This window comes from Euleptes europaea, chromosome 8 (assembly GCF_029931775.1).
Source record: "Euleptes europaea isolate rEulEur1 chromosome 8, rEulEur1.hap1, whole genome shotgun sequence".
NCBI classification, from domain to species: domain Eukaryota; kingdom Metazoa; phylum Chordata; class Lepidosauria; order Squamata; family Sphaerodactylidae; genus Euleptes; species Euleptes europaea.
Window position 1 is genome coordinate 26,290,254 of NC_079319.1, and position 14,189 is coordinate 26,304,442.

The following is a 14,189-nucleotide window of genomic DNA, read 5'->3' on the forward strand; positions in this document are numbered from 1 at the left end:
AATAATCACTGTCTCTTGCTGTTTTGTGGGTGATTCTGAGCAAAGTCTCCTTTTTAATTCTGGATGCAACACTGCTGGTGGCTTGCAAGCATACAAGTCTAAGAATCTGGCTCATGTATTTTTTATGGGCTTTTGTGAAGCACAGTTTCAAAACAAGCCCTCTGACTGGCAACATACAAACCAGAACTGACTAAGTGCAGCTAACAATGAAGATTGTTAGAGGCCAATTTGGGGCTGGCTGAGGGGAGCAGGAAGGCGAGGGGAAGAAGGGAACATGCAAACAGGCAGCGGGGGGGGGGGGGCGTCAAGCCACTGCAGAGCTGATTTTCACCTAGCAGGAATTCCGACTCAAAGAGAGAGAGAAAAGGTTTTACTATGATGCAGTTTTATAAGCTGTTGGTAACATGGCATTCTTCAAGAGAAATCCATTTCTGTAACAGCTCACATATGTTTCTAACATTAAATGAAGAACATGAACCACCCTTTGCACATGATATGGCTACACCCCCACCCTACCATTCTTTGTGTATTATTGTAACCGCTTAATTTTGAGCACATGTCGGGAGATGCATTAAAAACAGAATTTCTCTGCTAAGAAATTCGGCTGTGGAAAACAAAGCAAAACAGGTCACAGATGTGAAAACAGCTACTTTGTCTTTGGCAGGCCCTCCTTCAAGACTTTTGTTGACTTGGATGGAATAAATGGGTTTCAGTCCTGGGGGCCGTGGCTCTGAGAGAGAAGGTATCGCAAACGCCTTTAGAAAATGCCTGTTCTGCTGTTAGCACACCAACCTTAGGATCCGTAACAGGATATTAAATTCCTTATACGTATGTACATGGAGGGAAAAGACGTCTTGTGCTATCCTTCATTTCCTTTAAGACAGCGAAAGGATAGCTGCTGTTTGTCAAAACAAGCTCATACTGGGCTATGTTCTCCCAGGTAATTTAAGTCAAGAGTCGAGAGTGGCTGCATGAGCCAAAGATTAACCGTGGGCTCAGCTGTTTCCTCCGTCTCTCCTCATATTGGAAGACTCATTCAAATATGCAGGCTCATTAAAATATCAGTCCACTGAGATAATCGCTATCATCAGGGAATAATCCAAGCTCCTGCCTCTGACAACAATGTGACATTTTTAATAGCAAAATTCTTACCATAGTACATAACAGCAAACTAGGAAAGAAGTACAAAATGCTTTGGGGATGTCCCATCTGTGCCAGAGGTACAGAGCCAGAGTGGTGTAGTGGTTAAGAGCGGTGGTTTGGAGCTGTGGAGTCTGATTTGGAGAACCGGGTTTGATTCCCCCACTCCTCCACATGAGCGGTGGAGGCTAATCTGGTGAACTGGATTTGTATCCCCACTCCTACACACGAAGCCAGATCTGGGTGACCTTGGGCAAGTTACAGCTCTGTTAGAGCTCTCTCAGCCCCACCTACCTCACAGGGCGTCTGTTATGGAGAGGGGAAGGGAAGATGATTGTAAACTGGGTTGAGTCTCCTTAAGTGGTAGAGAAAGTCGGCATATAAAAACCAACTCTTCTTCTTCTTCTAACCACCTCTGAGTGTCTCTTGCCTTGAAAACCCTATGAGGTTGCCATAAGTCGGTTGTGACTCGACGGCACTTTCCACCCCCACCTTCTGTGGAAAACCTGCATGACCCCACCTCCATGCCATGACGCCAAGGAAACAGTCCTTACACCTGGCAAGACCCTTCTCTTTGACCCACAGCGCCGTCCTTTGCACCAGGCAGAAAAGCAGTCTAGCTTGGAAGCCCTCTGTCAGAGCCAGCTCCTCATAGCTCAAGGCAGGCAGAGGGGGGAGAAGTCATCTGAGGGTGATGTCAGCTTGCTGTCTGAAGACTATCATCATCAGCTAGAGGCACCAAGCTGGCCTGCTGAAGAAGCGGAAGTGGGGCATATGAGCAGCTGAACTCGCAGGGGCATTGTGGCTGAAGGGAGAGAGGTTGCCCCCTGGGAAATGCTGGTTAACTGAACGTTCTGGATAACCAAGATCTGGATAACCAAGTTTTTACTATGCAAAGGGGATATATGTTTTCCCAGGAGAACTTTATTTGGAGAGGTGCCATTTTTGTGGGTTTCCTATGGCAAAGTACTGCAGTTGGTTTCCTTGTGGGTTTTTTTTTTTTTTTCATTACAAAACAAAACAGTCAGTTTCTGGAACTCTGTGTTAAGTTTTCTACTGATAAGCTATCTTTAGCTTTAACATCTACCCTTTGAGTGTCAGCTTGGAAGTTCGGAAATTAATTATAGCATCCCCTCTCTCTCTTGCTCTCTATATAGCAAAACAATAATCAGCTCACTCAGGATTCCAGCAAAATATGCATCACTGCAAGTTTGCAGTGTGAAAAGAAATGTCAGGGAAACACAATCTATACATGCTTACAGATGCCTAAATTTGTATCTTGGAAGGGAAAACTTGCAACTCACAGGCTTTATCTCTGTGTTTGTCTGGCAAATTAACGTCAACCTGAGTTTCTAAATTTAGCCTAGCAGAGTTAATCAGACAAAATGGGACATAGTACAGGGGATGCTGCCTACATCTCTAGTCAGGAAGTAGAGATGATTTGGACTTTTTAGCTGTGGCGGGGGGAGGACCAAGGGACAGCATAGCTAGTAGTAGGCACAGTCAGCTATTGCTATATTGTGCATTCTGAGTTTTTGGAATATTGGCGAATATTCTAGCTTGGCGTGTTTAGCTGTCGATGAACTTCAGACAGCAGTACCGACCCTGCTTAGCTTCCAAGATCTGACGAGATTGGCCTATACCTTGCCATCTTCTCTCCCTCACAAAATGTAGGCCACAATAAATGTGTTAGTTTTTAAGGTGCTGTGATGGTTTAATAGCTTAACAATAATTATAAGTTGTCCTTGTCTGTGCCTTCCCTAGCCATTACGGTGTTCTGTTTGTGATAGGGCAATCAGAAGCAGGTACAGGAATAAAATGTGCATCCATGTGTAGCAAAGGGGAGTGCAACTGGCTACTATGTCATCATTCCAAGACAGTGAGAACCCAACACGACTGTTTGATAGCTATGGGCAGACTCTCCTGAGTCTAATCATTTGATTAATCTAATCTGCCTTGCTTTAAAAAAGGGGGGAGGGGGCTGTGGCTCAGTGGTAGAGCCTCTGCTTGGCATGCAGAAGGTCCCAGGTTCAATCCCCGGCATCTCCAGTTAAAGGGACTAGGCAAGTAGATGATGTGAAAGACCCCTGCCTGAGACCCCGGAGAGCCACAGTCGGTCTGAGTAGACAATAGTGACTTTGATGGACCAAGGGTCTGATTCAGTACAAGGCAGCTTCATGTGAAAATTTGGAAACACTGAACAGAGGTGTACTGGATACCTCTCTGCACCAATAGCTCCTCCCAGAATGGAGCGAGCCAACTCCACATTTTGCCACCCCCAACAGCTCAGAATCCATAGATAGCTGGACACTCTGCTGTCATTGAGCTACAGCTCATTCATTGCTGACAGGGGGAGGAACAGGGGAAGGCCCAGCTAGCAGCAGCCAAATAACATCACATGGAGTGTGTTCTACTGCTCTGCTCACAAGTACTTAAGGCCTAGGCATGCCCAGAGAAGTGAGCCAAAGGGTTCCTCTCCTTTGGCTCTTTGCTGCAGGACTGTGGCCTAGAGCTTGGCAGAAGATTGGCTAGCAGAGAGAGGGAAGACCTGTTTGGCACCCTCACACCTTTCAGGTGTATTTCTGTTGTATTTTTTTCTGTATTGTAAGCTGCTTTGTGTCTTCATTCAGACTAAAGTGGGATATAAATAAACAAACAAAGTTTTCTGTGTGGACAAGACAATCAAGTTGTGAATGATTGCTACAGAACAATGATAATGCAATATCTAACCATATCTAACCATGTGTGGGATGTGGAATGGTATAATATAGCCCAATCTCATCAGATCTCGGAAGCTAAGCAGTGTCAGTACTTGGATGGGGGATCACCAAGGTAGGCTTTGCAGATGAAGGCAATGGCAAACCACCTCTGCTTAATCACTTGCCTTGAAAACCCCTCTAGGGTCATCATAAGTCAGCTGTGACTTGATGGCACTTTATACACACATAACCATGTGTGGACGCAGTTCAAGTATGCTGCCTGTATGCTGAACCACAACGGAGTGCCATGTTCTTCTCATAGTAGTGTTGGCCACTTGGTTGGTGCACAGGCCCCTGGACATGGCCCAGACACCCCATGACACATTTTCCTAGAGACCGATCAGGAGGATGGGAGCACCTGTTCAATGTGTACTGGGAGGAGCAGTGAGGCCTCAGATGCTCTTGAACATGTACAGGACATCCAAGGTGGCTGAGCATCACAAGTCCTATCATCTTCCCTGTGCTCGGTCGCCTTGCCGGTTCACAGCCATGCAAACCTGCTGCCCAGCGGCTGTAAATCACATTGCTGAAAAAAGTAGTAAGACATAAAAGACAATGCAAGTAATTCCTGAAATCTCATCGTACATATCCGTTGGTCAGAAGCAGATGTTTATTGAGCCCCCATGTGGCCCTTTTGGCACATGTGTAAACACTGCTGGGATTTTAAATAATAATTTGAAGAACAGATCTAAATTATTATCTTTAGGGAGACATTGAAAATTAATTAATCAAGAGTGACTACGTATGTCACCCAGATTTCAAAAAGGGAGACAGTGGAGATAAGCAGTTAGGTAAAAAAGAAATTCAGGTATTCTCCAACAAAGTTACATTCATTCATCTTCTAAAATATCACATTTTCATACCCTACAGTGACTTCTTTTTCTATTATACATGGTATCATAAAAATACTAAGTGGTCTTTTGAAGAAGGGTTCTTAACATGTTTGAGGAGCAAAAAGGAAACTTAACAATAATCACAGAGGCTGAATGATATTAACAGTACTGTCCTAAGCAGACTTACAGCCTTTTAAATCAATGGGCTTAGAAGGATGTAACTCTGTTTAGGATTGCACTATGAATACTCATCATTTTTTAAAACAACTCTTGTCCTTGTCATTTTTAGATATGGTTTTCTAGCCTTTTCCTGTGAATATACACTTTTATAAGTCTCTACCAAACAGGCATGGAAAGATTTCCAGAAGTGTATTATTTCTTCTCATGGTTAGTTAGTACCAAGTTATAAAAGGTAAAGTGCAAATTCTAATACATGAAAATAAGGTTCACGAAGTGCTTCGAGCACTAAAGGGAGAAATGATACTTCAATATCATTGAATTACTTCCCCCCACCCCCATTTTCATCTTCGCTCAAATTCAAAGGAATGTTTTCATAGGGTTGTCAAATGGATTTCCGTAACAAGCATCTTCAGACCAGGCTCCTTGCCTAAAGAATGAGGCCAATCTAGATAATATGGAGGTCAAAGCATCTTCTGGAAAACCACACCGAAAACAAATATGTCTTATACCCCAGGCTTCTGCTGCTTGTTTCTATTCTTATCGCCCCTCCATTCCATGACCCTCTGCACAGATTACCTTCTCCCCAACTGCAATACTCGTTTAACACAGGCGCATACAACTCCCTTTCTTCTGGATAAAAACAAAACCTCACATGTTTGAATCAGCAGACCTTAAATCACATACACAAATAAGATGCTTTACAACAAGCTAAGACATAGGAGGCTCATTGTTAATTAACCCTATACTTTCCTTTGGAACAAAGCTATGGTTCCTCCTCCCCTCTTTCTTCCCAGGGTTGCCAACCTCCAGGTGGTGGCTGGAGATCTCCCGCCATTACAACGGATCTCCAGGCGACAGAGATCAGTTCACCTGGAGAAAATGGCCACTTCGGAAGGTGGACTCTATGGCATTATATCCTACTGGAGTCCCCCTTCCCCAAACCCCACTCTCCTCAGGCTCCACCTCCAAAATCTCCAGGTATTTCCCAATCTAGAGCTGGCAACCCTAATCTTTCCCCTCCCAGAAAATAAAAGCAACTCATATGTTTATTACATGAAAAAGGCAAATCGGCTCTTCCTGCATAACATCACTGGCTTGTGTACCAGCTTGCGATTTGCAGTTTGCATATGCATCTGGAGTAAAAAGCAATTGCCCCAAGCAATACTTGAATGAAAAATGACACCAGGCCTTTGAAGACCGCAGTCTCCTGCCCACTGACATATTCCAAGGACTGGTTCCATTCATACCAGTGGACTGTACTTCTGAGTTCCCTGCCTACCAAAGGAAAAAGCCACGCTTTAAAATAAGAGAGGGATGAATGAGGGCAGAACTACACATTACATGTACTTTGGTGGGCTTTCTTTTCCCCTTTGGTAAAATGCAGCAACTGTAGTTTGAAGGGTGGGAGGGAGGGAAGATATTTCTTAACCTTTTCCCCTCTTGCCATTTCCCTGGTGCTCTTATCAAATGGTTCCATTTCTGGGACATCAATTGCTAATGACTCAGGCAGAAAGTTTGGCCCTTTCATTAAGGTAGGAAATGTTTTATCAGTAATGTAATTGGATCTGACCCAATATCCAGAATACTTTTAGAGAAACTGTAACACGTACAAGAAAATGTCCAAAACGCAATTAATTTCTTTTCAATTCTGTATGTTTCCCAGGCTAACCAGGAAAGAAGAGGACAGAAATTAGAATTAAGTGTTGTTTGTTTTCCAACCTCCCTTGGCTATGGAATATGAGGATGAAATTGGTTAGTTGCCAAAAAACAAAACAAAACAAAAACGTTTGATAAATATCAGAATTTTCTGACATTTGCCACTGACCTCCAAAATTACCAGGAAATAATAACGCTGAACTTCTGACATCTGCCATAATATATACCACCATCACACTCCTCACTGCATTAACACAGGAGCAAGGCATGAATCCATAACGGTATGCATTTCTATTACAGGGATTGCAACTTTTTTGTCCAGGCAAACTCAGAGTATTTGCCACTTGCTAGTTAATTGCTCTCTTAACCAGAAATGTTTAATCACGTTCTCTTTTGCAGTCAACCAGGCTCACTGTGAACCCACCCTCATAAATGAATTATCCAATCATCTTTTTAAAAGTAACCTTTAAAATAGTAAGATTTAAAAGTTTAAACGATGGATCATATTTGCCTTTGAATAATTACCACTTGCAAGAGGTGTTCGTTCTCTCGTAATCCATTTCTTGGAAATCTGGGCAACAACTCTATAGAAAGGTTAAGATGCTTTTTCATGCCAAAGTGCCATGAACAATATTAATCTGTTTATGTTTGCCACCTAATGCAAATGAAGACTTCTGTGCAGATAGATACATCACCAAATATTCCATAATTATAGCAGATCAAATCTGGTGCATAGAAAAGGATGGGAAAAGCTTCCAGAATCATATGTCATTTTACTGATTTTCCCCTGCTCCCCAAAACAACCGTTTCCCCACCCAGTAGGTTTTTTAATTATTGGATATGATTCAGTAATGCTCAGTACCTCTTTTTTATTCCCCTCTATTATTTAGATAATTCTTTCACACTTGGAATATTGAATAGAATTATTTATGCCATTCCCCGTCAAAATTTGCAATAAATAAGATTAGTACCAGCAGAGAGGTACAAATTCTTTGGCAAAGCAAGAAAAGATGAAAATGAGGATGACATCTATGGGGAAATTCGACGGCAGCTTAGGGGAGAACGAAAGTTCATGAATGCATGTAGCAAAACTCTGAGGTCCATTTTTGTTTCAGAAAATTAGCTTGGGAAGGGAACAAAACAGAGCAAAAGGGCAAGGGAGAGGATGCAGAACTCTTTTCCATCGATAGGGTGGTAGCAGTGGCTGCTTTTATATGCTTTTCTTTAGCTAAGATCAAGACACTTTTTCAGAAGAGTGGAAGACAATGTCGGAGTTTGGCTGGTACATTGTAACCATGGACGGGGTTTTTTTTACCATCTTCTGGGCATGAAGTAGGGGTCAGTGGGGGTGTGGGGGGAAGGTAGTTGTGAATTTCCTACATTATGCAGGCGGTTGGACTAGATGACCTTGATGATCCCTTCCAACTCTATAAATCTATGATTCATATAGTTTACTTAATTAATTTTGTGAGTAAGGAAGTGTTTGAAAACTTCAAACTGGGTTAGCTATGGCATGTTTATATAATAATCATTTCTGGCTCTGAGACAAATTTATCAAGTCATTCCTCATGCTATACCACACTTTGAAGATACAACTGCAAACACACGCCACGAAATGTACACATCCTGTTGTATTTTACTTTCAGGCCAACTATTAGTTTTAGAAGGAGTGTTTTATCATTTACAAGGCATCACAAATATGTTGGTGATGTTCGAGGCATGCTTGATTCCCTATCGCTAACATTTTGTTGGTGAAAATGAAATTCTAAAACTGCGATAAATGTTCCCTCATTGATTTCAGTCCAGCGACTTATCTCAAAATGTGCTGTACCATAAAGGAAGCACTTATTTCACTGAAGTTTTCCTTCATCTCACATTATGGGCAGCTAGGTTTTTTTTTTCCTGGAAGCCACTGATGTTATCCAAAAGATCTAGCTATTGCAGAATATCGTTTTTGGTGTTTCATAGAGAGAATACATACGTAACTTAGAACATGGAAAACCATTACATAAAAAATTATCATCTCCAGTTTTTAAGAATGACGGATACAGGCATCAGCTAGTCATATTCCCAGAATTTCAGGAAGTATATTTTGTCAGTATTACTCCTGTGTAGACTGAATTCCTCATCTTATTGTTGCTGAAGAATACTGTATGTTATAAGAACCTAAGGAGAGCCCTGCTGGATCAGACCAGTGGTTCATCCTGTCCAGCATCTTACTGTAATTCACACAGTGGCCAACCAGTTCCTCGAAGCCCAACAGAGAGTAAAGGCCGAGGGCTTCCCCTGATGTTGGCTCCTGGCACTGGTATTCACAGGTTTACTGTCTCTGAATGTGGAGGTAGCCTTCAGTCACCATGGCTAGGAGCTGCTGATAGACCTATCCTTCACAAATCTGTCTAATCCCATTTTAAAGCCGTCTATGCCTGTGGCTATCACTGTATCTTCTGGCAGCAAATTCAACACTTTAATCACTTGCTGTGTAAAGAAGTATTTCCTGTCCTGTCGCAGACAGACTAACCATGTCTGCTAGTCTTTTGGCCTCCCTCTTTCGCCTCTGTACTGTTTGTAATCTGTAATCTCATGAAACTGTACTGTACTGTTGAGTGCTTTTTTCAATGCTTTTATATTATCAAGTGCAAGCCAGTTTTCTCCATTGCTGTCTTGGGTTCTTTTGCTCTGTTTACCTATGCGACCATTAAACCAGCTTCTTTGGACAACTTCGTCTCCTGCTGTGGTTAGTGGTTCTCAATAGGACAAGTGCTTACACCTGCTGAGGTCTCTCCCTTCCCTAGTTTGGCACGCAAGAAGAGAATTTGATGAACATGTTGCTAAAAGTTGAAACAACTATCGTGCAGGCCATGGCTTGCTTCCACGTGTGCTCATTCCCTTACATTTTAAGTCAGAACCAAAGAAGTTGCACTTCGGAGAAGGCACCTGCTAGAGGGAACTGCGTTCCGTTGTATTGCTTACCTTGTGCATCTTGTAGTACTGTTCGGCTCCTACTCCTCCTTGCTCCTCTCCAGTCCACAGAACTAAGCGCAGAGTTCTCTTAGGGCGGAGGCCTAGGAGAGTTACAAAAACAAAAGAAAAAAGGATTAATAAAAAACCTACCTATCCCTTTTCAGTACATGCCAAATCTGGGGTGCACAACTCAAATCACTCTAAGGACCACATTTTTAATTACTGTTGTGATAATTGCAGAAGAGCATCCTTTGCTACAATTCCATTTCAACGTTTTCTTTTTAATCCGTTGTCTGTTGGCTCTTTTTCTTCTCTGCAGCAAAAGCATGCTTTCTCCTCTCTCTCTCTTTGCACCTCCACAGGTTTTTCTGCAGCCCCATCTCTTTGGGCGAAAATACATGGTCACTTTAGCCTCCTTTATTCCCTGTTTCAGCCAGGATCAATTTTTTCTGAACACATGCGTTTTCGCCCAATGTGCATTCGACGTGCGTTCGATCCTGGCTGAAACAGGGAATAAAGGAGGCTAAAGCGACCATGCATTTTTGCCCTTTGTTACCTTTATGTCTCCTCTCAGCAGACTTCGGGGTCCTCTCTCTTTTCTCTGTATTGTTCATTTAGAGAATTTGTATGCTGCCTCTGCAGAGAACCTGCCCTGCGCTGTCTGTACCATTACAGGTGTTTCTATACTCCCAGAACTGTTGCCCTCCTCTTTTTCACTCTCTCCACCTCTTTCTGCTCAGGCACTGGGGGGCAGATCCATTTGTTTGAACCCAGGACTATCTCACTCTGGTATCAAGTGATACAAAGGGCTGGAAGAGTTTTCTGAGCTTGGGCAAGAAGAGCTCCTGGAGAAAGAGGCAAAGGAGAAGCGGGCTGCCAAAGGGTGGTGTTAGTGTCTTACCGTGTGTCCCTTTCTGCACTAAAAATTAGACCCCGCCCCTGCTTTATATGTGTTTGGGGCCAGCATGGGTTTAGAAAAATGTCTGCTGCTATTGATTGTAGATTAAGACTTGGTTTCAGCTTTTTTCTCCCTTTGGTCTTTCCACCCCCTTTCTGGCTCTGCTTTTCATCTTATCTCTGCTCTTCTTCACTGAGCAAAGCATGCCACACTTTCATTGCTTTTACACAGTAAGGAACTTGCAGGCACAAGCAGGTTACACAGCTTGGCTGGCTGCTGCAACAGGCTGGAAAACTCTAAATGTGCATCTGGGGACAGGAGGAGAATGCAGATGACGCAAATGTGCTGTCGTGACCACCCATACTTTTGCAAGGCTTTGGGCAGGACTTAGGTATTGGGAGCTGATGTAGGTGTGATTCTTTCCAAATGGCCAGGGTAACATTAGAAGATGTAGTTCATGCTTGAGACTCTGATTTCTTAACTACATCACAGAAACTAGAACAATACTGGAATGCTTAGGAGTAGGGTTACCAGGTCCCTCTTCACCATCGGTGGGAGGTTTTTGGGGCGGAGCTTGAGGAGGGCAGGGTCTGGAGAGGGGAAGGACTTCAATGCCATAGAGTCCAATTGCCAAAACGGCCATTTTCTCCAGGGAAACTGATCTCTATTGCCTGGAGATCAGTTGTAATAGCAGGAGATCTCCAGCTAGTACCTGGAGGTTGGCAACCCTACTTAGGAGCCATAGCGCACATCCTTCCCAGGGAACTCTTTTGTCATTTCAACTGTGATTAGGGTTGCCAGGACTTCAAGCTTTGGTCTGAAATTTTCAAATTGGTTTGGGAGATCATTCACAGTCTCAGGGTGGCAATTCGAAAATTCAAGGTTTTGTATTCATTCTCAGGGCGCAGGTTGAAACGTGAGGTCTGTCAGCTAGCTCACACTCTTTATAACATCTTCTATTACTTTTTAAGAGTTGCCAGCCTCCCACTGGTAACTCCTGGGAAATTTATAGGGACAGAGCCCTGGAAAACAGCATCACTTCTGGGTGAAAAACTGGAAGCCACAACACAGCTCCCAACACACACAAACATCCATAGCCAAGACCATAGAGATTGCTAGAATTCCTAGAGAGTTGTGGGGTGGGTGAGCTATGACACACTTCTGGGTTTTCACCCAGAAATAACATCATGGCATCAGCAACATTGTTTTGCCCTTTCCCCCTCCCACCTCACTGATAGGCAGTAGGTACTTTGGTGTAGCATTGGAGGATTGCCACCATCACCTGGCGCCTGGCAGCCCTATGAATTCTGTGATTGCCTGCTTGTGATAACTACTACACATGTAAATTAGAAATGAGAGGCAATATTCTAGCGTGAAGTGCTCAACTTATTTTACATCTAGCACATCCTTTCCATATTATTGGCTTGTCAGTACATTTTTACCCAACCCTTACTATTAGGAATTCAGGATGGCTCCCTTCTTCCATTTTATCCTCATAACAACCCTGTGAGGTAGGTTAGGTTGGAAAATAATGACTGGCCTAGGGTAAACCATTAAGTTTCAAGGCAAGTAGGGATTTTGAACCTGCAATCCATTTACTTCCTTGGAAGAGTGAGAACATCATGGAGAATTCTAGGCCATTCTGTCTTTCTCCCATGAATATATCTAATTCTCAATGTGGCCAAATCTGTGGAAACTTAAATCCAGAGATTGGGGCCATGAACAGACGGGACAGATCTTTCTACTAACCTGAGAAAAGCCCAAGGTTTGCAGAAAAATCTGAAAATAAATACGCTGAGGGTTAAACATCCCAAAAATAATAGAAGCAGAACCTGTAGCTTTAATAAATAAATAGCTTCTGGGACTGTTCATAGGCAACCACACAGTATTGCATGCTGAAGACTTGGTTTCTGTCAGTAAAAGGAGGGAAAGTGGAACTAGTGTGTGGATACAGGGGAAACTGAGGTGCCCTTCACAAGTCGCTGTGGGCCCTCCGCTGCATAAGTGGGCTTAGCCCAGTGGCCAGCACTGTGGAACTTGGCCAGACTTTTCTCAGGGAGAGACTGCCAGGGGTAGAGAAGGAAGGAAAATTGAAGAGGCAAGAAGATAAAGGTAGGTTGGCTGATGGGTGATAAAGAGAGAAGGAAGCAGGAGAAGGGGACAAGCTATGGGGCTTTCAGGGAAGGGAAAGAGGAAATAGAGTGCGTGTTGGTATAAAGTGCCATCAAGTTGCAGCCAATTTACGGCAACTCCAGCAGGAGGTTTTCAAGGCAAGTAAGAAGCAGAGGTGATTTGCAATTGCCTTCCTCTGCAGAGTCTGCATCAGTGGTCTCTCTTCCAAGTACCGATCCTGCTTATCAGCCAGATCTTAGGGTTGCCTGGTCACTCTTTGCCACCGGCAGGAGGTTTGTGGGGTGGACCTGAGGAGGGCACGGTTTGGGGAAGGGAGGATCTTCAATGCCATAGAGTCCAATTGCCAAAGGGGCCATTTTCTCCAGGGGAACAGATCTCTATCGGCTGGAGATCAGTTGTAATAGCAGGAACTCTCCAGCTAGTACCTGGAGGTTGGCAACCCTACAAGATCTGATGAGATCAGGCTAGACCATGCCACCTTCCCTCCTAGAAAACAGTGGGGGAGAAGAAAATGAGATGCCCATTGCAAGTCTTTGTGGGTGACCCACTTGTAAAAATTGAAATCAAAATCCCTGATCTTTCTTTTTTGTGCATGCTGCTTACACATGAAGCTGCCTTATACTGTTGGCCTATCAAGGTCACTATTGTCTATTATGACTTACAGAGGCTCTCAGGCAGAGGTCTTTCATATTACCCACTACATGATCCTTTTAACTAGAGATACCAGGTCATCTGGATAAATGGATACCCAATATCTGAAAACCGCACAATGCATAAAGAACATAATATACTACTAAACAATAAAACATGTATAAATAAATCAATAAAATATAAAACGTAGCAAAGTAAAGGGAAAGGCACAGAATTACTTAAAAGCATTTCATAAGCACAAGCAAACCGAGCGCCTGCAAAGAGGGACAAGGGCTGTCATTTTCAAATGCAAACCCTCCAAACATCCAAGGGATTTGCTAGAGTACTTCTTAGTTACCATTACTGCATAGGATTAGAGGCTCCTTCCCATTTCAAAACAGCCAGATGGCCAATGATGTCATATTAAGATAATAAAACAGTAATCACGCTGAAGCCATCATATGGGGCTGCTAGGCAGGGTCAGATAAGGTGCATTTAAAAATGAAGTCTGCTCAATTGCCTAAAAACATGTGCTTTGAGGAATACCAGAGATAAGACATTCCTGATGATATAGCTGAAAACGTCAACCACAGCCTCTTTGACACAGCCTACATGTTCCCATATTTTTCCCCAAGTGGGGTAAAAGAAACTCCAGGATACTTTTTTCAGTGTGAAAGTAGCGGGGGGAGGGCTCCTTCTCTCACCCCCCCCCCCAATGCTATTCTTTCCCTTGAAGAAGCAGGCCCTGGTGACGGCATTTGAAAATGGAAAAGAAGACATATCATGATCAATACCTGTACAGCCGAACATTTGATCTAAACCCCACGTTTATTTACGTACTGGTCCCTGGTTTCATTTCGAAAGTGAATGTACAATGGCTCTTCCCCACAAACAGACGCATGCACGTGTATGCAGGATGTACATGAGTTAACTGTAACATATGAACAAGGCTAACATTACAGCCCTTCGTTCTTTGGAACTATTTTTTGTTATGAT

General features: G+C 43.3%; 1 protein-coding gene across 1 annotated transcript in view; it reads right to left on the reverse strand.

The window, feature by feature from the left end:
- Positions 1-14,189, reverse strand: part of CPQ (carboxypeptidase Q) — a 167,270-nt gene that overhangs the window by 42,512 nt on the left and 110,569 nt on the right. The window contains exon 5 of the mRNA XM_056854402.1: positions 9,542-9,633. Within this exon, the coding sequence (XP_056710380.1) occupies positions 9,542-9,633 (92 nt within the window). The remainder of the gene's footprint in view (positions 1-9,541; positions 9,634-14,189) is intronic.